The sequence below is a fragment of the Podarcis pityusensis genome (assembly GCF_964106645.2).
Source record: "Podarcis pityusensis genome assembly, chromosome: 16".
Taxonomy (NCBI): Eukaryota; Metazoa; Chordata; class Lepidosauria; order Squamata; family Lacertidae; genus Podarcis; species Podarcis pityusensis.
Window position 1 is genome coordinate 39,425,798 of NC_138041.1, and position 26,771 is coordinate 39,452,568.

The 26,771-nt window shown below is 47.0% G+C and overlaps 1 protein-coding gene across 4 annotated transcripts; it reads right to left on the reverse strand.

The window, feature by feature from the left end:
* Positions 1–637: 637 nt before the first annotated feature.
* Positions 638–24,861, reverse strand: CCDC92 (coiled-coil domain containing 92). 4 transcript variants are annotated; one of them, XM_080985646.1, is made up of 4 exons: positions 24,763–24,861; positions 4,401–4,547; positions 3,711–3,752; positions 638–1,977 (listed from the first exon to the last, which is right to left on the reverse strand). In XM_080985646.1, exons 2-4 carry the CDS (start codon positions 4,528–4,530, stop codon positions 1,202–1,204), a joined length of 948 nt encoding a protein of 315 aa, XP_080841772.1. In that variant the 5' UTR covers positions 4,531–4,547; positions 24,763–24,861; the 3' UTR covers positions 638–1,201. The 4 variants fall into 4 exon arrangements, with proteins under 4 accessions (XP_080841772.1, XP_080841773.1, XP_080841774.1 ...); XM_080985647.1 differs by lacking the exon at positions 24,763–24,861 and adding an exon at positions 24,582–24,709; XM_080985648.1 differs by lacking the exon at positions 24,763–24,861 and adding an exon at positions 21,421–21,657.
* Between the last annotated feature and the right edge of the window lie 1,910 nt (positions 24,862–26,771).

The following is a 26,771-nucleotide window of genomic DNA, read 5'->3' on the forward strand; positions in this document are numbered from 1 at the left end:
TATAGTTTAAGAAGTTCGTTTTAGGCTTCTGGCTGAGTAGCCTAAAAAAACACAACCACCAGAAACTGGTGCTTCTGCTCTGTGGTTTGATTAAACTTTCCAGGAGGTGACTTTTTACCATTAAGATTAAAATGTAAAACAAATTTCATAACCCCACCCCCACAAAATAAACTTGTGATTATTTTATAAACTTAAATAGGGGGTGGAAATTCTAAAATGATTTTCCTCTGTCAGCAAAGATACAGTCATCATAAGATTGAAAAATGAGTCTGTCTTGTTATGGCTGTAAAGCAGCAAGCTGCATTTCTGATTGTGCACAACCAAAACTGGAGGAATCTTCCATAGAAAAGGTAAGGACCTCTTCCTCCACATGTCAGCTACACAAACTGCTCAAGTTGTACAAGTTTCCATCTGGCAGGCACACGGGCAGGAAGAAAAGCCTGGCCTGCAGGAGTACATTGCATCTCCAAAGTTTAAACGATGCACAGCTTTACTCTCGCTACGAAGCAGAAACCATAAAACCTACACTGTGTTTGTAGGTTTCCCCTTTCTTTCCCCTGCCCCAAAAGGAAACAGCCAGTTGTAATTGTGGAAAACTATTCCAAATATTGAACAAAGGACACAAAACAAGATCAGCCAGGGTTAATAAAATAGAGTTTGTTGGGATTTTAGTAGCTGTAGATAAAAACGTAACAGAAAATACGAACACTGTGATCAAGACCATGTGATGGAGGGAGGAGGGGTCACTCAGCTGTTCTTTTTCTTCTCACACTGGTGGTCAGCGCTGCCCCTCCCCAAAAAGAAGGATTTGTCATGACTGTGTGAAGTGATACATACATGGAAGGCTTTAACCATTAACAGCCAATACACAGTGCTGCAGGGCTATCATTAGGAGGCTATCAGACTCTGTCATTACTATTGATTAATAATGCAGACTGGTTTGCCTGGGCATTTGCCCACAAGTGCGCTTAGAATAAAGGAAGGAGCATTGGAAGCAAGCAGTCAGGCAGACACCTGAGTTTGGCCACAGCGTTTCATTAAGTAGATAGTCATATTGGGGAATCCATTGGAGGAGGTTATTCTAGTGATGGAAAGAATTTGGCATGCATATGAGATTTGAAGGGGGGGGGGAGTGACTGCAGATGCAATTAACCCTATTTGTGATCACAGTGCATAAGAGAGTCACCTCCAGACAGTATGCTTAAACAGTTCTATCTGTCCCTGAATGTTTTCGGACCACTTTGCTCCCATTCACCTGATCCACTGCTAGTGTCTCAACCTCTGGCTGCGCCTGGGGTGAAGCAACGTGGTGGATTCGGTGTGCCACACCAACGTGAGCCTTGTGCTGCTTCTCCCGGGCTGGGCTGTGTGGCTCAGCAGAGGTGCGTTCCGAAGGAATCGGTGGAATGACTAAAGGCCTCTCTTTGATAAGGTGGATCTCGGCAGTTTCCCTTGCCAGTAAGAAGGGAGTGGGATCAGGCATAGCATCAACAGGCTCCCGTAACAGCAGTTTGCGGCTATCCGATCCTAATCTGTAGGCCTCTTCAAATTCCGGGTTGAGGGGGGTGGACAAGCTTTTCTTCATTCTGCGCCGCGGAGTCTCTGGGAGCTTATCTTTGGGAGGGGCTGGTTTGTAGCTGGACAGCACTGGGCTCCCGGATGGAGAGCTGTCAGAAGTCCCACTTGAACTCATGAGCTTCTTCTTGGTTGCGTGCAGCTGTGAGGTGAGGTACGCAATCGTGCTGGCGCGCTGCTCCAGTTCACTCGACAGCATGTTCAGCTTATGGCTTTTCATTTTCAGTTCTTCTAAATACTTCTTTTCCCTCTCCTTGATGGTGTTCTCAAGCACCATTATCATTGCATTCTTTTGCTCCAGTTCCTTTAATAGCTCATTGTTTTCAGCCTCTTTCACTTTCAGCTGGGCCTCAAGTTCTTCACACTTCCGTTTGAGTTCTTCACTTCTTGAAGTCCCACTTTCTGAAAGAGCAGGCAGGCAAAGAGTTTTACACCATGTACAGTCAAGCAAACTCACTAAGAAACATGCTTTCCTGCCATAAAGTTGATTAAGGTAAGAAGCCAGAGCAAAAGCAGCTCCACAACATTGGAACAGTAAGGAAATGCTAATCATTTCTTGGAAGAAAGTGGCTGAAGTGTTTGCTCTGCTCCCAAATTCTTCAAGGCATGAGAATCACTGAACTTTAATAGCAGAATCTCAGAGAGCTCCACACCATTCTCACAGTACCCAACCTCCCATTTCAGCAGAAGGTAACCAGTTAAATCTTCTCCCCTCCATTTCCCCTGACACAGAAGTCCCCTCTCAAATAAATAAATAAATAAATAAATAAATAAATAACCAACCAACCAACCAACCAACCAACCAACCTTCCTTCCTTCCTTTTAAATATGGAAGAAAGCTATTGGGGGGGGTGTTTTAAAACACTTCCTTTTTTCCACTGAGGAAAGAAGGAAAGAAAGAAAGAAAGAAAGAAAGAAAGAAAGAAAGAAAGAAAGAAAGAAAGAAAGAAAGAAAGGCTTTCTGAGTTTTTTGTTTACATTCCCTGTTTACTTTGCCTGATTGCTAGCCATGGGGGGGGGGTCCCTCCTGAATTGTTAGCTGGCTCTGCATAATTAGCTGAGTTCTGGAGAGATTTGGGGGTGAGAGCTGAAAGTTCTGCTGAAAGACTTGGTTTGTGTGCTTGCAATGGGTTAAAACTGGCTGCAGCTGAGGGCTTCTATCCTTATTTCTCAGCAATAAGAAACATACTGGTGAAGGAGGGAAAGAGCAAACAAAGCCTGCAAAGTATCTGTAAAGTATCCGTCCAGCTGAGCTACCCCCTGGGAAGCTGTCAAGTCTCAACCTTTTGTTCACACCTTGTTGAAATACTTATCACAATGTTATTTTAATACCAGTATTCAATAGTATGGGAATTTATCGCACAGCCCACGCCCCTAATATTCTTAAGAGGGTCTCTTCTCCAGTCTTCAGAGTGTAGCTAGAAGTAGGGATGCCGAAAAAGATTCTCCACTCCTTCCACTGCAGTTTTAATTTGAAATCTTAGGCGCAGTACTGCTCCCAGAGCTCAGAAACTACTTGCGCTAATGAAACTCTGTTTTACCTGGAATAATGGGAGTTTCAAACGCTAGCAACCTATGCTTATACAGTCCATTTCCCCCCCAAAAAAGCTACCTGGGAGATTCCTAATCTCAAGGTTGTGGGTTCGAGTCCATGTTGGACAAAATATTCCTGCATTGCAGTTGGTTGGACTAGATGACCCTTGTGGTCATTTCTAACGCTATGACTCTGTGATTCTATGAAAATCAAATCTGTGAAGAGGGAGATGCAATTTGAACCAGCCTGTTTTGGGGAGATTATGGGAGCACTTCTGCCAACACTGACATTCAAGTAAATGCTGGGAAGTGAATCAGCACAACCAGAAGCTGAGACAACATTGCTAGTTGTCACAAGAGTGAACAATATCAGCATGGATGCAACCTAGAGTGCAACACCATCCACTCCTTGTCTTGATCAGCCTTGACGTTGGTTCTCCCTGATGGAAGGAGGGCTTCAGTGTAAGAAAGTTCCACAAACTTCTTTGCAAAACAACTTCAATGCAACACTCCAAGGTGTCTAGAAAGTGCTCAAGATTCTCTCCTTGTCATTGCCAGCACTTTCCACACCCTCTAAATAGAAGATGGTTGAGACCACTCACCTGTTGAGTCTGAGCTTTTGAGAGTCAACTCGTACGTCAGATCTGAAAAACATGCAGAGTTAGGAAAGCTGGAGAAAACTTGCCCATGTGCAAAACTCATAAACAGAACACTTTCACAAAGCATTCAAAGTCTTGCGGCTCACAGAACTGGGTGATCAATTGCAGCAGGATCTTTATGTCAAACATTCCTGCCCCGCCACAAAAGGTGGGTTACAAAACAAAACAAAAATTGAACAAACCATCCTACTCAAGGGCAGACCCATTGGAGTTAATGTACTTCAGCCTATTGACTTTGGTGTGTCTACTCTAATATGACTAGTTGTCTTACCAAAACTCTTTAGGTCACTCTGAATCAGCTGAGAGTCTTCCCTGGGAAGCCAGGTTTAGATGCATACCAAAGGCAAGCAGTGAGGTAGACACACAGAGCTCTTTGGGGACAAAGTCCTAAACCCCAGATGCTGCTGTCAAAAGGTACTGGCCCATCTTCCAGAACTGTTGTAAGGATTCCCAAGATAATATACACAAAGCATCCAGAAGAAGTACCAAGCTTGCCTTTCCAGTATGAAGCAATGTGGGGACAGCATTGAAGAGGGGACGGACATTGGAGAGAAGCAGAGGACAAGAGCAGAGATGCCCCAAGCAGAACAAAGGGAAGCTGCTTGGAAGCAAAGGTGGCTTGGGCCACATTACCTGTGCAGTGCTGCTGTAGCCGCCGAATCTCAGCATGCAGCCCCTTGAGGGTGTCTGCGTGTTGCCGCTGGAGGAAGAGCAGGTTCTTCTGGGCGCTGTGCAGCTGGTTCTCCAGATTTGATGCCGCCATCCTGACATCCAGTGAACCTGCTGAGTGAAGGGCAGAAGAGGGGAAACACAGCACCTTGAGACCAAATCAGGGGCCTTTTTCTTTGCCGTTTCCAAGTCCAGGGCAAAGCAAGTGAGCTTTTGATCAATGCAGCTGCGCCAAAATGAGCCCATGTGCAGAGATGGCCATTCCCTTTCTGCAGCATGGACACTTTCAACTAGGATGTGGATGTTTCCAGTTGTGGAAACCCCAGGGCATTCCGGGTAGCCATGCTCATGATGGGGGTGGGGGCAGAGGACACCACCAGGTGCCCATTTGTTTGCACTTAGCATATTAAAAGGATTAGTGCCAGACAGACTTCAGGGCACTAATCCCTTTAGCAGACTGAAGTGGAGTTCTGAGAAAACCCAGGAGTATGAGCTGCCAGTCACCTCCCTGAGCTACATTTAGAGAGAGAGACTATAATCCCTCATAGACGGGGAAGCCCGCCGATAAGCCCACCGATAAGCCACGTTCTTAGAAACCAACAGCAAACAAACATTCACAGGGCCAGCAAAGGCTGCAGCTGAGCAGCACTGAACAGCTCAGAATGGCAAGGAAACCCACCACCACCAGGAAACCTTTTTGTGTCAACATCTACCTGTAGCAGGTGTGCTGCCGCAGCTGATAAAACACTCATGCTTCCAGCTGCTTCTGGTCCAAGAGTAGGAATGGGGCGTTTGTGGCCTTCCAGGGATTGTTGGACTACAACTTCTGTAATTCCTGACCACTAGCCATGCTGGCTGGGTTTGGTGGGAGTCCAGCATCTGAACAGCACTATGCTAGTGATAACATAGCACAACGCAACACACACCAAATCGGAGAGACCTAGAGTCAGTGGGACTGGATGAATGGAAAGGGCTACTGCATGGTCTGTCAGTGAACAAGGCACTTGAGGCTGATGGCCAGAGTTTACTGCAACCCACAGCTGCCGGAGAGAAGCAGCAAGACCTTGGGAGCAGCCTCTGCTGAGATGAAGCTTCAAGCACAGACTGGGGGAAGGTGGGCAGCAGAGGAGCTGAGCCATGTTTCAGAGGCCTGCTCCACTGTCCTGGATACCACCTGGGACTTCAGGCAAAGGCCGAGGCTATCCTTTCCCAACCTGGTGCCTTCCAAATGTTCTGAACTACAACTCCTATCAGCCCCAGCCAGCACATGCTTACCTCTTAGGCTAGAGAATGGTTGTGGAAATAAAGACTGTAAAACATTTCAGTAAAAATGCTAGAAACATTAGCTAGTAGCAACAGGTCATGATTGCTAATAGGTTATGGGTTTTTTTTAATTGACCAGCTATGGAGATTGACCAGTCTCTTTGTAACAATCAAGGGAGTGGGGGGGGGGGCAAAAACCAGGATGCTTTTTGTCTAAGCAATGACTGGCATGGGGGCCCACCATCAAACCGGGTAGGAGGACATTTGCCCTCCAGCCTACCACTCACTCACAAGAGGTGCTTAGTTGACATGCTTGTTTTATAAAAACAAAAGCTATGCAGCCTGGGTCGTAGGCACAGACTCTCATTTCTTCCATGCGGAGGGCAAACGACACCAAAGACAATCCTGTCTCTGTCTTATCACAGCTCCTATTCACCCTGGAAAAGACCCTGATGTTGGGAAAGATGGAGGGCACAAGGAGAAGGGGACGAAGAGGACGAGATGGTTGGACAGTGTTCGCGAAGCTACCAGCATGAGTTTGACCAAGCTGCGGGAGGCAGTGGAAGACAGGAGTGCCTGGCGTGCTCTGGTCCAGGGGGTCATGAGGAGTCGGTCACGACTAAATGACTAAACAACAACATTCACCCAAGAGGCGGCCTTACTGGCATCAGCAGCCCAGTCTAGACAGAAACCAATACTGCGATGTTATAAACACATGTGCCAGACTACTACCAGCCCTCAAACAGTGTGCCGCTTCTGCTCTACTTCTACATGAAAAACTAAGAGCAAACATCCTACCCAGAATACACCCACTGAAATCAATGAACATGACTAATTGAGGTCCTTTGATTTCAATGGGTCCACTCTAAGTAGGCCTATGGTCTGGAGCTTGGTTGGGTATTTTGGAGCCTCATCAATGTCTAAAGTGTGCTATGATACATGCATGAAGCTGCTTTATCTGCTGAGGATGGTCTAGTCTTGACTGGCTGCATCACTCCAGGGTCACTGGCAGAGAAAGCTATTCCACATTACCTGCTATCTGATTATTTTAACTGAAGATGCCAGGAATTGAACCCAGGACCTGTTACTGGCAATGTCATCAATCACTGAGGATCCTTACCTTATGATAAGCTTTAGTGCAGGGGTGGCAAACTCTCAGGAGACTGTGATCTACTCACAGAGTTAAAAACTGGCAGTGATCTACCCCCTTTTTGGGGGTTTGGGTCAAAGTTGTTTTTTCCAAGGAGGAGGTAAAATGTTGAGCTTTATTTAGGGAAGCCACAGTTGTTCAGCTTCTTTGTGGGGAGCCAATGATCCACCAGTGATCTACAGCAGATGTCCAGTGATCTACTAGTAGATCACGATCTACCTGTTGGACATGCCTGCTTTAGTGCTTTTGCTTGAATGAAGAACCTCACTTTTTAAAAGACTTCACATTGCCACTTGGACCACTCAAAGGTCTGAGTTAACTTTTGTAGTTCTGGTAGCATGTGTGTCCTTGATAGATTAAAGGCCAGGAGAGGGGGAGTTGGAGATCTCCCCCCAAAACAGAGCATCCTTGCAGAAATAGAAGAGCAGGTTTGTGCAGAAGCTTGTTCCACAAAACAATGGAGCTTTCATGCAATTTGCAGCAGAAGGATCCTGGATCAGGATTAAGTTTTGTAAACAATTCTAAACCAAGAGAGGGTCTCCAGTAAAGATCTTTTCGCAAGGGAGAGGCACGGCTCACAAGTGTTCTGGTGGGACTCTTGATTTCTGCAACTGCCTTAGAATCACAAAAGCACGGCTGTGAATTGAACAACCTCAATTAACTAGTTGGGTTGAGGGTTACTGCTACCATGAAACTGTGCCCAGGCAATTTTGCAAAGCATTGGTAAATAATGGGAACCCACAGACAGTCCTTGTTTCCCATTTCTTTTATAGCTTCACAGCCCTGAAGGCAACCCACTCTCTCTTAGTTTTGTGCGTAAGGCTCAACTCCCCAAACCTATCAAGCAGTCTCTGTCAAAGAACACATTAACTTGCCCAAGCTGTATGCATCCAGACTTCAAAAAAGCAACATTAAAAAGCAGAAATGGAGACATGGTGTAGAGTACAGCAGTGCCATCTCTGACTTGCTTTGAAGCAGCATATCCTTGGCTAAAACCCAGGGGGGCCCTTTATAAACAGCCCATTCCATTTTGTTCATGGCCTCAAGGCCCATCCTTCACTAACGCTGTCAATATTTCTTAGCTACATTATCTCTCTCCAATGAGCCAGCCTTGTCTGCACAGCTAAAAGCTTTACTGCATCTCAGATTCCTTAAGTGCTTGCTGAATTCCCACTGTGTGGGTGACATAGCGGGGAAATGGTGCTCCCTTCCTAGGCATGGTACGACTCACCCAGCCAATCATCTCGCAGCAAGCCCTTTGCACTCTGAAAGCAGGTGGGGGTGGGGCAGGGGAGAGGCTTCCCAACAAGCAGTGCAAGTGGAGATTTTGTTTTCTGCAAGTCACACATTATTAATTTAAAACATGTTCCCACTGAAATACAAAAAACTAAATGGGGGCCCCATTCATTAGCTCTGTAGCATTTCCAGTATATGCCAGCATGCACAAAGCAGTTGATGCTCCTGGAAACATTCAGCCAACAAGTCTTATTCTGGTTACTCTATGTAAACATTTGCATTTACTGTTTCGTTGCCGACGACACCTGATGGAGATAGGAGGTGGGAGCCTGAAGTTACAGGGCAAAAAACTGGAATTGTTAAAGCTCGCAGCTCACTAGCAAAGAATCACTCATGGAATCTGGAGAAAGGAGGCAACTGCCGGATGCTGCTGCAGACAACACCTTCACAAGAGCAGACACACAGTTCCAGGGATCTTCCAAAGACAAGACCAGACAGCAGCTTCCTGTACCCAGGACTGAGTGCTGCTGCAGCACACCTGGGAGGATGGGAAGTCTGCTGTTGTCGTCCCTCCAACAAACAAGGCGTGTTGATGCTCACTTATGGAGACACCAAAGCCCTGGCAACCGGTGGAGGGCAGGTGGAGGGACTGGTGCAGGCGGAAGCATTCCACACACCTGGGTGTGCCTCAGCGCTCCCTAAACTGCCGCCATTCAGCTGTCTTGGACTACAACTCCCTGAGTTGGCTTGAGCTGACGAGAGGTTAAGCAGAAAAGAGCCTCAGATTAGTCAGGAGGCAGCCTCTCTATTCCTGCCATGGAGGTCTGTGTGCCAGGGAGGGAGGGAGGGGGGGGGGCCATTTCCAAGATTCCCGACCTTCACCGCTATGTGAAATATCTGCTCTACCAATGAAGCATTACCAGCCCAGGCGAAAGAGAGTCCAGTGCCAGAGTCCAAAAGCAGTGAAAGGGGGCATTTCCAGCTTGGGGGGGGTGACTCTGGTTGCCCAGCAGCTGGTCTATGAAAGGAATATGTTTCCTCCCTTAGTGGAATACTAGAAGCTAAACCACAATTAACTGCTGAAAAGCATCACCAAACATTGCTAGCCAGTTTTAGCTTAAAGAGACTGGCTTTATCCTGAAGTACTTTATCAAATGGTAGTTTGAAGCCACCTAAAAGTACAGGCAAATGTCACACCTACACGCATACACACAAATGCTCGGACATGAAGTTCACTGGCCAGGCACTGCCTCTCAGTCCAGCTCACCTTCACAAGACTGCTGTGATGATAAAAGACGGCCGGGGTACTTATGTTGCCTTAAGCTCTTTGGGCAAAAGACAGCATACAAACACAGCAAGTGAATGAATTAAATGAAACACGCCTCCACCCTGTGGCACTCAGAGCATTTGACATTCGAGTCTCCAGGCACCAGCCTTTGTTGGTGGTCCACGTGAGGGGCTGTAGCCAAAGTTCTCTGTCTGCTAGTGCAAGGGTGCTTATGCTAGGAGGCAGGTAAGTTTTAATGTTGCACAACAGAGGAATCCAACACAGCAGCTGCACTAGCGGAAACTCGTTGCCAGCAATCTTCTGCCGGCACAAAACATTTTGTCACAGGAACAAGTTACACCAGTAAGTGACTTTAACTTAGCACTACATTGGATACAACCTGAGGTGTCCGATGTCTGAATCAGTCGTAAATCTGAATGTACCGACATCTGAAGCTACCTTTGGCCAAATGAAACCCTTTGGGCAATCTGCCCTACTAGCAGCAGCTCTCGTGGGCCTCACTGAGGGCTCTCCCTTTCAGCCCCGATACGTAAGACCCTTTTAGCTGGAGAGACAGAACCTTTGGCAGGCAAAGCATGCACTCTTATCACTGAGCTACGGCCCCATCACACTCTTGGCGACTGCATTCTTGGAGCAGTGATCTGCAACAAAAACAAACCAAATTATTTCATTTTATCTGAGATTTTTTTTATAAAAAACCCAGGCGTTCCAGTGCTATATAGTCACACCTTGATATTGCTGGCTGAAAAGTCAGAACAACCTTGCTAATGGACCACCACAACGCACAATATCTACCTACCGACCTACCTACCGACCCGCCACCCCTTTGAAGAGCCTCCAAAATCCTCTGCTACTTCCCATTCTTCTTTGATTAATTAAGCAAATGCCCCTCTCACAGTACTGAAAACAGACAAGGAAGAGGTTCTACGGGGCAGATCTACAACTTCAACATCTGAGATCCTTTGGCAGGTGCCTTAATGACAGTATCTCCTGGCAAGCAAAGACCCCCACCCCCCTGCTAAAATGGATTATAAATTTATCAGCTGCTTAGGAAATAACAACTTGTGCAGGTCCAGCTCCACAGAGACCATCAGGATTATACAAAACGACCATCTACCCTGGCAGAGCTCTCCGATCTTTTTCCTGAAGCCGGGCAAGTGCTTACCAGGTTTTAAGAAGGCAGCATGAGGGCTGGTGTGTGTGTGTGTGTGTGTGTCAAATTTTGGACTTTCTCTCCCCCCCCCCCCACAAAGCAGTGTGCAGCCCATGGGTTGCATGTCAAAGTACTCTTGTGGCCTACTTGGTATGAAAGGTTGGACCACCTTGTTCTCAGAGGTGTAGGAAGGGGGGTGCGGTGGAGGCGGACCGCCCCGGGTGTCATCACTGAGGGGGGTGACATTTGGCGTGACACCCATGACACTCAAGCCTACCCTGAGTTGTCGGGGGAAGGGGGGAGCTGTGCCGCTTTGAGGGCGGCCTCCCCCCTTCGTTTTGACAGCTCGGGGGAGGCTTGGGAGTTCTCTGTCTGAGGGCGGTGCGCTCGGGAGGGACATTTGGTGTGCTCCCCGGGCTCCCCCTGGCGTCCCTCCCGGGGGCTGCACATCCTCTCCCGTCTGGCTGCACCCCTGGTGCTTGTAAGGCATCCTGAGCCCTGGAGGAGGAAGGAGAAGAAGGGCGCTGGAGGCCGGCCAAGAGTGAAGCAGATGCCCCGCGGAGCCCGACTGACCCTCCCTTGCTCCATGCACATAGCCCCCCACCACTGAGCCGTTGAACCAGGGGGCACTGGCATTGGCTGCTCAGAGGAATCAAGAGAGGCCAGGAAGCTGCCGACACCCCCCTTTCAAAGGTGGAGGAAAATCTTCCTCTGCTAAGTTAGGAACGGAAAGTTTGAGCGGCCTCTTGGCCACGCTCCCGGTGGGCTTGGGGGGGGTGGAGGAGGGCTCTCCTGGGCGCAGGGGAGTCGAAAAGGGGCAGCCCCCCCGGCAAGAAGGGGCTCTACCTGCTGGCTGCACTGGAGAGTCCTTCACGGCGCACGAAAAAGGAGAGCAAGGAGGCGGAGGACAGGCCCCCTGATGTGTTGTCGGTCGCCTGGTGACCGGCAGGGAAGTGGCAGGTGGGCGGGGCTCCTTCCAGCTGCCCAAGAGCCATGTCGCCCACCCACCACTCCCAACTTGGGGGGGGGGGTGACAAAAAAATTTCCGCACTGGGTACCACCTGACCTTGCTATGCCTCTGCTTGTTCTAGAGGGAGAAAGGAGGCCTTTGGAAAAGGCTTGTTCAGTAGCCTTCCAGAACTCACTGGAACCTCTTTTTTCTTTCTTTCTGCACATGGAAGCCATTTTGTGCTGGCACCCACGGCACTTTTATGAGTACCAACACTAAAAAGGGCAAAAAAAAAGCAGTGGTTTAACCTAAGGCTGACTTTGAACTCTACACTGTACAAAGAACAAACCTTTCCTCTCTTTTTCTCTCTTCCTCTCCTCTTCCCCACACCATCTCTCTAAACTAGGGGAGGGGAACCTTTGGCCCAGGGTCCAAGTACCACCCCCAGGCCTCTCTGTCCAGCTCTTAGGTTTCTTCTCAATGGCCACACCCCACCTCCAGCTACAGCTTTCACTGACCCGGCTCCACACTTTCCTAAGTGCTTTTGCCTTCCTGGAATGTGTTCTTAGAACAAGGATAACACCACTTGCTGCCTGGAAGAAGACTGGAGAGGTGAGCATGCTGTGGGCATGTAGGACTTTCTGCCTCTTGCATGGCTAGAATGCAGCCTGCTGCACAGAAGTAAGAATTGCATCTACTACCCCAGCCACGTTTGCCTCTGGTCCTTCCCAGCATAGGCATGCAACCCCTGGAAGGTTTCCTACAAGGGAATACAGCTATCAGGCAGAAAAGAGGTTCTGCAGGCCTTCTCTATACAGCAGAACTCACCTAAAGAACAAAGGCAACCCAGAAGCAGGTAACACGCTCCATCCATTACAACGAACTTGCACGGTAAAAAACAAACCTTTAAAAACAGGGATTAACTGAGTTATTTAGAGCAGGGTTTGCCAAACTGAGTTTTGCAGACTACCAGTGGTCACAAGCTTCATTCAGGTGGTCCGCAGCATGTCTGTAAAAATGCAGCTGAAAATCATACAGCATTACACTTTCTACAATAGGCAGAATTATTATTAAGTGGTCCACTTAATAATTATTAGCAATTTTCAAGTGGCCCTTGGGAGGGGGTGGTTTGGGAACCACGGATTTAAACTCTATATTTCTATTATATTTCAACAAAAGCATTCATCACTAGCCACCACCAAAATCCTGTATCACGGGCAGCCAAGGTTGGTGCTCTCCAATGTCATGGACCACAACTTCCATCACCCCTGGTCATCATGGCCAATGGCCAGGGATTTGGGGAACTGTGGTCCAAAACACCTGAGGGGCACCACTTAGGCTACCCACTTCTCAGAGTGTGGGTCCTTATGTAACCGTCACCATCCCCCCCCCACAAAAGTGTGTCTGGCATCAGCAGGCTTGGAGAAACCCCAAGGTCTGCACAGGTATTCCCTCCCCAAACAACAACTGAAGGGGGGGGGATCCAGAAACTGAGTTTTCTTGGAACGGGCATGCCTGGCTGGTTGGAAACCTGAGCAGTAGTGCTCTGCACTGCAACATTTGCATGCCCTTACAGATTTCATGCCATCTCCTACAAGAAAAGGGAAGAAAGAGGCGGCAGAAGAAAACATAAGGCCCCTTGCAACAATGGGAACCAGGTTAGTTACATAGGAAACCTGCCTCGGACCCCTGGGTCCAACTAGTTCAGTACTGTCCACTCAGTGGCTCTGCAGGGTTCAGGCAGGAGTCTTTTCCAGCCCTGGCTGGGCATACCGGGGATTGAACCGGAGACCTTTTTCAAGTGAAGCATATTCTCTGCCACTGAGCTTCCATATCTGGGCACCTGTGAGGAAAGTGGGTGGGGGGAATAATGGCAGGTGCTATGGCGGGTTTTGGTTTTTTCCAAGTACTGCAAAAAAGTTCCAGTTGTGTCATTTTTGGAACTCCTGAACTAAACAAACTATTAAAAAATGCAAGCATGCAAACACAGTTGTGGTACCAGTTTCAGCGTTCCACTGATAACTCAGTGCCACCCAAGAAGGATGTTTTAAAAGATTTTGAGATTTATAATTTTTTTAAAAATACCTTTTATTACTATGATTTTAAAAGGACAACAGCACCAGTAAATCGTAATACAATAACACTAAACATGCTAAAGGGAAAAATAATAAAAATAAAACAAGAACAGGAACTGTCTCCAGAATTGCTTTGTGGAAACCATGGTTAAGTACTAAGTAGAGCAGCAATAAATAGGGCAATAAATGAAAAGGAGGAATGCTGGTTTTTAAAGCAGGGCTGGGTGAAGGGGGCATGAGTCCTTTTAATAAGATTTGATTACAACTTTTTCATAATACTGTAAGATAAAAGGAACTAATCTAAACAAAAACAGAGAGAGAGCGAAGAAAGTGCAGAGTCCTCTTCCAAAGGCAGCTCTGAACCCTTGTCTCACACGGAGAGGGCTGGACCCCACCCTGCTAGCTCTCACCTGGGAGCTTTCCTTTCTTCTACCAGTTTCTTCCCCTGAGAGATCCTCCTCTCAGTCCACCAACCATCCACAACTGGGTGAAGGGCATGATTCCAACCAGTCAGCAAAACAAAGGCATATGTCATAGGTAATGCCAAATAAAGCTGTTTTTAGTTTTTAAAATAAAATTAGTAGAGCATGAACATCCAAGGCATCTAGTCACCAAAGCAACTAAAAATTAGATCCTGGTGCCCAGACACTTAAAAATGTGTCCTCTGCCAGCACTGTAATGTCTTCTTACTGGTTGAGTTCACAACCAAAAGGCACAGGTAGTTTCCAGAAAAATATGGAACCAGCCCTTTAAGAAGCTCAGTGAGCTCATGTTCTTTTCAGAAGAATATAAAAAGCCTCTAAACATTTTCTATTTTTAAAGGCATATGACATGTTTTATGAAGTGTACATTCCCCACCACCACCCCAATCTCCCAGACAGAATGCTGTAGTCTCCTTTCAGTCGACCTCTGAATGTCTCAGGTCTTAATATCACTGTGGAGTTATTTTTAGGTACTGTGGCAAGTCTCTGATGGAGCAGCAACGGAAGAACAATTAAGAGGAGAAAGTCTCAAAGGCTATCAAGAGGAACGCCCCAATGCACTCAGGAAATGAGCAGAGATAAGCAATAGGGATGCTTTTCTAATTTCCCCCAAGATGCTTTCTGGAAAACTGATGCAATTTACTTTAAATCAGGGAGGGAAGATTGTCACAGGGCCAGGTGTGGCTGACCACTGGCCCTTTCCATGTTATTCGACTCCAACTCTGATCAGATTCAGCCTGCATGGCCAAAGTCAGGGGTGCTAGAAGTCCAGCTAGAACTGGAGGGCGTTGGGTTGTTGAGCCAACAATGATAGGTGCAGTTTAATATAGCTCATACCTGAGAGCCAATGTTGCAACAGCCATCTTAGAAAGACAACCAGGTGCCAAGGCCCAGGACAACAGAAACACCTTCATGTGACCTAATGCAATGAAATTACTCCATCTGGGTGGAGCCCAAGGGCTGTTGCCGCTTTGTGCCTTGCATCTTATAATTGTTGGGGCTGTCCAAAGCTCCAGGCCATGTTGTTTCCTTCACAACAAAGGTGGGGGAATCTGTGGCCTCCAGATGTTGATGGACTACAGATCCCAGCAACTGGCCATGCTGCCTGGACTGATGAGGAGCTGCAGCCCAACCACATCTGGAGGTCTCCCATCCCTGCGCAACAATGGATGCACAGAGGTGCAACAGCCAACAGAGTGCTAGCGGGAAGGAGGGAGGGTTGGTCTGCACATGAAGCAGAACGATGTAGAACAATCATGAGGGGACAGAGTGGATTGTACCACTTCAGTGAGCATTCTATGCTCTCCCCAAACATCTGCAAATGGAAAACTAGTACATCAGGGAGAAATGTTCTAATCCATCTCCCTCTCTCCCTCCCCCTCTCTCCCTCTGTTGTGCTATATTTCTACTTGCCAAGGGGTGGGTGGTTTGTTTGTTTTAATCTTTAGGGAAATCCACTTCTGAAGGCTTCTCTATCTAAAGTCAACCTACCACCTCAGGTTCCTAGCACCACCACCTGCTGTCAACTGCACACCAGGGCTCACATACTGGCAGCCAGACATCAAAAAAGCGTGCAGAGACAGGAGATGGGAGGGGAAGAGACTGAAGACACATGGTTGGCCACATCAGCATCCACAAGTCTCATACTCTTCTCCTACCACCCCATGCTCCCTCAGAACCATTTTATAGATTATGTGGAAGAACATGGTGAAATTTGCAGCTGTGCCACTTTGAAAGGCAAATGGGTCTTGTGTCTGATTTTTTAATCAACACGCCCCTCCCTGCATAAATGCAAACCACTTCCTACAGGGGGCTTGTCCTGTGTTGTCATTCTAAAAAACTGAGAGAACATGGAGTTACTGGGAGGAAGTAAAGGTTAAGGTTAACCCCATCAGGTCCAGTCGCGGACAACTCTGGGGTTGCGGCGCTCATTTTGCTTTACTGGATGAGGGAGCCGGCGTACAGCTATCAGGTCACGTGGCCAGGACTAAGCCGCTTCTGGCGAACCAGAGCAGCACACGGAAACGCCGTTTACCTTCCCGCTGGAGTGGTACCTATTTATCTATCGTACTTGCACTTTGACGTGCTTTCAAACTGCTAGGTTGGCAGGAGCAGGGACCGAGCAACGGGAGCTCACCCCCTCGTGGGGATTCGAACCGCCGAACTTCTGATCGGCAAGCCCTAGGCTCTGTGGTTTAACCCCCAGCACCACCCGCGAAGTAAATGTATATGCAGTAAATGCAGTAAATGTGGATGTGCTGGCTAGGGTTGTAGTCCAAAACATCTGGTGTCACCAGGGTAGCAAAGGCTGAACTAGAATCAGTCCACCGGGGAAAAGGCTTAGCATGGCCCACTCTTCAAGGCCGACTCTTCAACATGCTAGTTTTCACTAATTGCATGCAAATATATGTTTTTAACAACACATTAATAAAAATGAGACTACCTCACCTAAAGCAGCCTAAAGTAGCACAATCCAAAATTCTACCACCTCATTCTGCATAGTTTGTACTATTATCCCTCCCTACTCTCCCAATTTTCTGGGCAGAACAAAAAATGGCAAATTTACAGCAGTCTCTTCTGAGCAGCTGGAAACTGAAAAGTTAAAAGGTATACATCCATATGCACTCTAAATATGTTATCACCAAAACCACATCTGAAAGGTACCCAGCAGTCTATACTCATCTGCAAAAACACTTCTGAAAATTTAATCTTGGATGGCTGTAGTCTACTGGCTTCAGAGATGCGGCAAACTGCCCCACCCTCTGCTTATGCTTGCAAGCAGCCCTGAGTGGCTGAATTTTTTAAAGTGTCTATTTTTAGCCCACTTCAACAGCCTCTCCAGTAGAAATTACTGTTAAGTGGGTGCTTTGCAGATTCTATGAGAGGGATGCTCTCACTGTGAGACATTTTCGGGGGGGGGGGGGACTGTTTGAACCAGCTGTTCTGTTGCAAGGATTCTGTTTACACTCAGAAAAAATGTGTGTCTGTCATTTCTGAAGCTCTGACACTCCTAGTAGAGGGAGGTTAAATACATCTTTTCACTTAATATGCAGGGTTTTTGTTTTTTTAAAAAATGCAAATATCATCATGAACTTGGAAGGCAATTAATGGGATCACGCATGGGGGGATTTAACCTTTTCCTCCCCTGCTGCAATCCTGAGGAATAACCCTCTTGTAATGTTGGTATTTAGGTGTTGTTTTTTGGGGGGAGGAGGGGATCCTCTACTGGTGCTAATGAGGGATTCCCCACCCTCCAAAAACAAACATAGCAGCATCTGGTAGGATTATCCTCAGCACTCCAGCAGAAGGAGGAAAGGTGAGATCCCCCTCCCTGCCTAAAGTAACCCTGAGCTGATGGCAGCAACATGAAACACCCATGCATATTAAATACAAAGACACTTCTAGTATGGCTGTGGGACTTCTGAATGCTGAATCTCTCCATCCCGCCTCCATATCAACTCACATCAAAACTTGGGGTGTTACTGGTGTCAGAGAGGTTGCTTCTGGCAGCCTTTAGTGCTGTTATCTTTTCCTAAAATACAAACATGGGTGGGTGGGAATGGTAGCAAGTGGAGCCTGCAAATGCTTATACAGATACTGAGGCACAATCTGGGGATGGGGGGGGGGAACGGAACAGCTGCACCTCCCAGTGGTGTGTGCTGACATTTAAAAAAAACACCACTTTCCTAAAAGTGGTTATTAGTGCTGAAGATATGGAAGAACTGAAGCAACACACTCTGTATACTATCAATGAATCTTGGATAATTTAGGGACATCTTGGGCTGCAATCTCAAAGCCCTGAAATTAACATACTTCCACCCTTCCTGGGTGGGAAGTTATCTGAGGCTGGAGATGGGCAGCATTTTTCATGAAGCTGAGGTGAGAGGAGAGGACCATAGTTGCCCATGGTAAGCAAGCCACACTCACCTTCCTATCACCACAATTTGCAAATTCTAACAGTGCTCCAAGAGCTTAGAATCATACAATCTTAGAGTTGGAAAGGACCCAATGGACATCTAGTCCAACCCCCTGCAATGCAGGACTCTCAGCTAAAGCATCCCCGACAGATGGCCACCCACCCTCTGCTTAAAAACCTCCAAGGAAGGAGAGTCCACCATCTCTCATGGGAGTCTGCTCCACTGCCGAACAGCTCTCACTGTCAGAAAGTTTTTCCGAATGTTTAGTCGGAAACTCCTTTCTTGTAACTTGAAGCCATTGCCTTGAGTCCTACCCTCAAGAGCAGGAGAAAACAAGCATGCTCCCTCTTACATGTAACAGCCCTTAAGACATTTGATGACAGCTCTCTCCTCTCAATCTCCTCTTCTCCAGGCTAAACATACCCAGCTCCTTCAAGCATTTCTCGTAAAGGCTTGGTTTCCAGATCCTTGATCATCTTGGTTGCCATTCTCTGCACACTTCCTAGCTTTTCAACATCCTTCTTAAATTGCAGTGTCCACAACTGGTCACAGTATTCCAGGTGTGGTCTGAGCAAGGCAGAATACTTCTGTTGATGCAGCCTAGAAGAGCGTTAGCGCATGTTAAGATTGTGGTCCACCAAGGACCCCTAGATTTTTTTTTACATGTACTGCTAGTAAGCCAGGTGTCCCCCTGCCTATCTTTGTGCATCTGGTTCTTCCTCAAGTGCAGAACCTTACATTTGTCCCTATTGAAATTCATTTTGTTAGCTTGAGCCCATTTCTCCAATCTGTCAAGGTCATTTTGAATTCTGATTCCATCTTGCAAGACCCGTTTGTTCAAGAGAATGAAAGAGCAGAGTGTGTACACCGTGGAAGCAGCGGCAGACATCTGGACATAGCACTTTCAACTCTTAAAAGTTATTGTCTCCCTGCAGCATAAGGGCTTCTTCCACACTTTTGCAGAAACACACTCTGGTCATGCCATGCAAGCAGAACAGATCTTTGTGCATTACATTTTTAAAACCTCTTAATCTATACTTCATCAGATCAAGGATCCATCTAGCCCAACATACCTTTTTCACAAAGAAGTAAGTCACTGGCCCCGCACCTCTTCCCATCACGATGCAAGCACTACACTTCCATCCATATCCCCAAAGCAGGCAAGCATTCTGCTGCTAAGGCGGAATGGCAACCTGCCACTTGCTGACAGCATAGTGCGGGCAAGGCCTTGGCAAATGCCAGATCCCACTACAGGCAACCCAACAACCCAGCAGAGAGAAACCCATGAAGCCACCAGGGCTACATTACTCTGCCTTAATCAATTTATTCTCCAGCTGAGGTGGACAACTTTCTTCAGCGTTAGAAATTCACCACTTCAACAGTCAGGACTAGAAACTTATTCCTTATTTTAAAATCACAAAAGCTTGTGTTCATGGGAATCGAAGACAAGTAGATTACAGAAGAATGAGTGTGAACCATTTTTATCTGTGCAGATAAAAATATAATCACTACTAAGTTATTTGTTTTACATTAATTTTGAAACAAAGACGTAAGAAGCAGGCAAGGATTGAGGTTGCTTTAAAGTTTCTTTAGCAGACCACCATCTGCACAGCTGAATCAACAAGTTCTAGTTGTACAGCTTTGAGGGCAAAGAGAGAAGGATACTTCTCTTTTACAGACAGAGGGCAACCTGTCTTGCTTCGCCTCACCCAAGCAGCACCATTTTTTTTACAGTGATGTAGCAGAAGCAGCCTGAGAAAGAATTCAGTTGGAAAAATATTCCAGCCAAGTTCTGAAAAGGTGGAGATGCTTGTGAGACACAGCAGGGGTGTTGCTGCAATAGGATGGCTTTCAGCTGTGCACTGCAGTAAAGGGGAGAGAGGGAATGCCTGCAAAAGGAACATGCCATCAAAGTTTAGCCTCAGATAATTCCAAAAATCTTTACCTCTTTTTAAAATTATTAAAAGCTGACACCACAATCATCTACACAGTAATTATGACAGACTCTTTCCAAGCCAATAGAGTCCAATGCCCCCATGAACATCAAACTTAGTGAACTAGCCATTTGTCCCTTGTCTTACAAAATGCACACACACACACACACACACACACACACACACACACTTTGTTAATCACTGACGGCAAGCAAACAAGTAATGTCCTCCACCATTAAAAACTGGCTATATAACAAATACTAATAAGTTAATTACTACAGTAGGCTGCACCAGCATTAACTTACAAATTAGTCTTTAAAGTTAAATGTCGCTCTTAACGCCATTTCTTAACTTTCAGCAACTTTGAGTACTTCAATCATCTAAAATAAGAGGAACGACAGACTACAAGTGTCATCTGTACCAAACCCAGAAAAAAGTTTCCTTTCTTCTGCTATTCTAAAGCTTTATGCCATTTCCACAGTCTTCAGAGGTAAACAGATTCCAATTACCTGCCAGCTGACAAGAATGAAGTCTGGGGGGGGGGGGGGGCTGCCCATTGTTCCTGCCCATCTAATCACAAGGGATTCTTTCCCATTCATTACTTCTTAACAGTAGCAATTTTCTATTTTACATAGGTAGAGCTCAACTGGACCAATTAAAAAGCAATGGCCTTGAAAATAAATCAATTACTAATCAAAATTTGTACTCAGACTTTACAAACTAGCAGTTATTTATATGTTATAGCAATTTTTGTATAAAATCTAAAACTGGATAGCAGATGCAAAAATTATTAGGAAGATGGCCAAGTATTATTGCTAATGTCTAATATATTAATTTTACCAATTCTTTTACAAAGGCAACCCCTTCCTCAGACATGGCTGCCCCACCTTTTAAGTTGAAAACATATAGTAACAAAGATTGTGGTCAGACTTCAAATTCTACAAAATACAGGTGGGGTATGTGTGTGAGGCACATGCTGCAACTGATTTAATCAGTAAGTGAGATAATTTGGCTAAGGTGATTCAAAAAGTCAACTAAATTAAACTAATTTAGATGAGGAAGGAAAACCAAATATTTCTGTTAATCAAAAATAGACAAGTTCCCCTACAAACTAAGACTCTCACACAATCAATCTCAGAATAATCATGATTTATTTATAGTCGAAAGAAGAAACACTTAAGAAAAGGGAGGGATTGTTGCAAGTCCAGTTTGAAAGCCAGCAACAGCAATACAGTATTAAGATGGTTAATTACTGCTACTTAAGAATGGAGAGAGAAATACCTTTTGTTCAAGCATTCCACATCCCCCAAAGCAGGAAAGTCTCCTGGATCTCTTATGAACCTGCAATGCGGACGGCAGTCTTACAACCCCCCCCCCCCACAGAGATGCCAAAGCGCCTCTCTACTTCCGTCTTAGGTTACATTTCCAAACGCACTGCTACAACTTAGCAACATACATTAATAAATTTCACATTTCCCAGCCAGCGTCAGCTCCAGTGATTAGCAAAAACTAAAACCCACCCACCCTTATGTCCCACCTTGGGCTTAAGCCGAAGAAATATGCAGACCACGGCCAGCCAGCCCGGTAGCTGGGAGGAACTCCATTTCCGGGGAGAAGCGTGCCTTGCCTTGCCTTGTTAGCATTTCCACAAAGGACAGGACAGCCAGACGGGCTTGCGCCCAGATCCAAGCCCTCCTTCCCACACATGCCACAATACTCCCATCTTTCCCCTCTGCTTGTCCACGCGATGTGACTGCTATGCGACTGCTGCAACGAGAGACGATGATGGCGATAAGGTCACCTCTTCCCCTCCCCACCCGCAGCTCAAACCCAGCGCTGCCCTTCAGAATCCTTCCTCTCCTTAAGCTGAAAGGGAAACCAGACCAAAGCCAACTCTCTCCTGAAATCCAACAGCTCCAGGGTATTTATATATTCCAGACAAAATACAACACTGGGACCAGAGCTGGCAAAGGGGGTGGGGATAAGACTTCACATTGGACGCGGTTAGGCGGCTGTGTAAACTCCATACAATTAAAGCACCCACCCCCAAAGAATCCTGGGAACTGTAGTTTACCCCTCACATAGCTACAATTCCCAGCACCCTTGATAAAGGACAGTTCCCACGGAACAGGATTGCTGCAGGGATAGAGGGAATGTGAGTCCTATGTATGCTGAGTTAAATAAATGAGGCTAGCACTTTTGCCAGTGGGGTCACACATTCTGAGAAAGAGGGGCAGCAGAGCAGGCAACTCCCCTCTTCCCCACTTGCCACTGCTCCCAAGAGACTCCAGAAAGGAATCCAAATTCCCCCATGAAATGCTGAGCAGGGGAAGAAGCAAAGTCACTGCAGAGACCAAGTGGCAGGAGGGGAAACATCCACCTTTGTTGCCTAATCAAAGAGAGATGCACAAACTGGCCCTTCCCCTTGAAGAAAAATCCAAGATGGAAAGAGGCAGCCCATAAGGCTGAGGTGCCCAAGGCACTGAAAAGGCAGAATCAGTTCCCTGACTTGGGGAAGGCGAAGGCGGGGGAGAGAGACCTTGCGGCCTTTTTAACTGTACATGAACCCCACTGTCACTCTTTTTTAAGGAGTGCCCTGATTTCTCTCTCTCTCTAATGGAAGGGACAGTGAGCTGCCTCATTTCTTCCAGTTGTCTTCACCTCTTTGCTATATGGCAGGGATGGGGAACCAGTAGCCTTTGAGAGGCTGCTGGGTTGCCAATCCGCAGCAACCCCCATCTGCATAGCCAATGATGGTCAGGGATTATGGGAGCTGTAGTCCAAGAACATCCAGAAGACCGCAGGTACCCACCCCCACTATATAAGCCAACTGTCCTATTCATTTACAAGGATAGGATGCTTTGAACCCCTCCCCTTTGAGATCATGCCCAGAGCTAATTTTTGAGGGGAGACTGCCTTGTTCTTCTCACCCACAATATAACTCTTTAACCGGTTTAGGGAAAACTTGCAACCATCCCCCTTACATAGAGATGGAAAACACAAGGCATACCCTGATCCCACACTTGCGCAAAAGCTTCTGGGTATTTCTCCCCCCCCCTCCAAAGTATACCGAAAGACCAAGGGCTTGCTTTTTTCTATAGCAGGGATGAATAACCTGTGCCCCTCCAGATGTCACTGGACTACAACTCCCATCATCCCTAGCCGTTGGCCATGCTGGCTGGGGCGGCTGGAAGTTGGGAGTCCAGTAACATCTGGAATACCACAGATACCCTACCATAGCTCTATAGGGAAGAAAATGCCCAGATCTTTCTCTTTTCTTCCCACCAGCTCCACAATCTTGATTTAAATCTAGAGTGGGGTAGAAAAGAATCCGAGGGCAGGGATGAAGCAAAGTGAAGCAGGTTAAAGTATGGTGGCATCTCTATCTGTCCCATATGCGGGTTACCCTTCCTCATCTGTCAGGATGGGGTGTTTTGATCCTCCTCAGAAAGACAACTCCAGCAGGCTTCTTTGGGGGCCCTCAAGGCACCTCATCCACACATCCATAAGCCAGAATGATAACATTTCCCTGTGAAGAATTCTAGTGTGTCTTCAGTCCAATACATTTGGGAGTGAGTGTGTGTGTGTGTGTGTGTGTGTGTGTGTGTGTGTGTGTATGTGTCTCTTTTTCCAGTATCCCTCTTGCAGGAGGATCCACTTCTATAAAACCTATTTATTTGTTTGTTTGCTGGGGAAACCAATGCCCAAATGAAGTGTGTCCCATTTTAGCCCAAATATGGGCTGCCTCTACATTAATCTTCTTTGCAAGAACTCTTTCGGGTTGCTGGGGAGGCCCATTGCATGCACATTCTCTCCTAAATTCTACGAAAGGGGACACTCCCAAGCAATCAATTCAGGGTTTACATGGGTATGTGAGCGTCTTTTTTATTTTCCCATTTCTTTTTGGAGGAGCATCTACTCTCCACTTGTACTAACTAAAGAGATACAAGTGTTATGATTTCTATTTCGCCAGGTAGGATGGGATATTTAAGTGAATGGGTACTTTCCCCCCCAAAGTTCCTTTTTGCAGGAATACTCACACCAAACTTACATGGAGAGGAAATGGTCCTGTCTCTGGCCCTCTCTGGTATGAGCAAGAATACCAAGGTGAGGTGGTTGGTTGAAACATGAATGTGTTCCTGGAGTCTTTCTCCCACCTGCATCTTTCCACTTGGAGGAATACCCCCTCCCCACTTGACCTGAGGGAGAGCTGTCCTCTCCAATCCCACAGTGGGGAGGGGCAGTGGACTTCTCACCTGGGTATGAGGATGCCCATTATTTCCCAGGAAATGGGGAGGCTAGAACATGCGGCCGGATTCTTACTTCCTGCCCCCGTCCCACCTTACACCCTTTCCATATGGTGGAGGGAGAGGGGCAAATGAGCTCTGACCCACTGTGGAAGAGGCGCCAGAAAGTCTTCCCATCCATGGGCGCTGCCAGCGGAAAGGGGGAGCTGCTCCCAGACGTGCTTCTGAATTTCCCACAATGCCCTGGGACACAAGGTGGGTGCCCTGACCAAGCTGACCAAGTGATGGGCATAAAAGCAGGTGAGCAAACAGGGGCAGGGCAGGCGCCAGCAGGGCACCTTCCTGCGTGTGCCCTGGCAGCCCCCCAAGGGGGCCACCTGCACCCCCTTGATCAATGGAGGGGAGGGAGGTGCCCCATAACAGGAGGAGTCCTGGAGGAGAAGCTGCTCACCTTGCTGGGGACCTTCTTCTGCCCTTTCCTCCACCTCTTCTGACGCAAATGGGGGAGGGGGCGTCAAGACCCCCCACCAACTGAACGTGGGGAAGGAGGGGCGGGTTGAGTCAGTCCCACCAGGCGGTGCATGCTGGGAAGAACGCGATGAGGGGTCGGGGGGGGGGCTTCTCATACTCACCCGCCGCCGCCGCCGCCGCCGCCGCTGCTCCCCCCGCCCCACTCCGGTCCTGAGGGGGGGAGGGAGGCTGAGGGAGGGGCAAGCGCTGCCCCCTGACGGGGGGGGGAGGGAGGGAAGAAGAGGGAGGGGGCCGGGGTGACGTCGAGGGCAGAGGAACTGCGCAGGCGCGGAGGCTCAGGTGCAGCCGCGGCGAAAACAGCAGCTGCGTTGCCGGGGCAACCAGGCCGGCGCTTCCACCGGCGTCGGTTGAGGCTCCCTCTCCCCCGCCCCCTCCCAAGCCCCGCCCACTGCCGGAGCAGCCGGAAGTCCGTCAGGTGCAGCTCTGGCCAGAAAGCCGCCCGTTGCTTTTATCTGTTTTGTAAAAGACTTTAAGATTTTTCCCTACAATCAAGTGATCTATCTATCTATCTATCTATCTATAAATAAAATGAAATAAATCAGTAATAATAAGGAAAAAAAGAAAAAAGGTGGGCGAAACAGTACGAAACAAGAACCAGAAAACAAACCACACTTCACAGCCATTACCTCATAATTGTTGTGATATTACTACTACTACTACTACTACTACCACTATTAGTACTACTTATTACAGCACTTTCAACTAATTTTGTGCCATTGATTTTAATGAGATTTTCTTTGGATTTAAGTGTTGTTAAAATAATATCTTTGCCACATTTCTGCATCGAAACAGAACGCGCTTACAGCAAAGGTTTAAAATCAAACCAACAGGGAAGCTGCCTTATGCTGACTCACATCAGTTCTCCATGTTGCTGAGCATCACCTACACTGGCTGGCAGCAGATGTTGCTCCAGGGTTTCAAACAGGAGAAATCCCCAGCCCTCCCTGGACTGAAGCTGGGACCTTCTGCACACAAAGCATGCACTCTGCCAAGGAGCCATGGCCCAAATAAATATAGTGGTCTAATCCCACCGCATAGAGAGGCTCTGTTTCCCCATTATGACTAATAGCCCTATTTAATCTCTTGTTGGAAGCTGCCCAGAGTGGCTGGGGAAACCTAGACAGATGGGCGGGGTATAAGTAATAAATTATTATTATGATTATTTAGCCACATATTTGTCAAGATTGCATTTCTATTGAAAAACTAGTAGTCATTTTGTTCAATTAATTCTTGCTGAAGTGGCACGTCCTTCAGTATCTGAAAAAGAATCATAGAATGATAGAATCATAGAGTTGGAAGAGACCACAAGGGCCATCGAGTCCAACCCCCTGCCAAGCAGGAAACACCATCAGAGCACTCCTGACATATGGTTGTCAAGCCTCTGCTTAAAGACCTCCAAAGAAGGAGACTCCACCACACTCCTTGGCAGCAAATTCCACTGTCAAACAGCTCTTACTGTCAGGAAGTTCTTCCTAATGTTTAGGTGGAATCTTCTTTCTTGTAGTTTGGATCCATTGCTCCGTGTCCGCTTCTCTGGAGCAGCAGAAAACAACCTTTCTCCCTCCTCTATGTGACATCCTTTTATATATTTGAACATGGCTATCATATCACCCCTTAACCTCCTCTTCTCCAGGCTAAACATGCCCAGCTCTCTTAGCCGTTCCTCATAAGGCATCGTTTCCAGGCCTTTGACCATTTTGGTTGCCCTCCTCTGGACACGTTCCAGTTTGTCAGTGTCCTTCTTGAACTGTGGTGCCCAGAACTGGACACAGTACTCCAGGTGAGGTCTGACCAGAGCAGAATACAGTGGCACTATTACTTCCCTTGATCTAGATGCTATACTCCTATTGATGCAGCCCAGAATTGCATTGGCTTTTTTAGCTGCCGCGTCACACTGTTGGCTCATGTCAAGTTTGTGGTCAACCAAGACTCCTAGATCCTTTTCACATGTACTGCTCTCTCTTTTTTTTATATAAGATATTTATTGAGATTTTCCAAATGTTACAATATAAGAATGACAAAAAAGAAGAAAAAAAGAAAAAATACAAAATAAAAATGATTAAAAACCACTCAATTTTTCCATTACTTATTTTTCCTTAGCTTGTTTCCC

Coding starts and splice junctions, on each gene's coding strand:
- CCDC92 (XM_080985646.1), bottom strand. CDS start 4,530: ATGGCGGCATCAAATCTGGAGAACCAGCTGCACAGCGCCCAGAAGAAC. Junction 3,753..4,400: donor GCTACAGCAGCACTGCACAG/GTAATGTGGCCC, acceptor CATGTTTTTCAG/ATCTGACGTACGAGTTGACT. Junction 1,978..3,710: donor CAAAAGCTCAGACTCAACAG/GTGAGTGGTCTC, acceptor CTGCTCTTTCAG/AAAGTGGGACTTCAAGAAGT.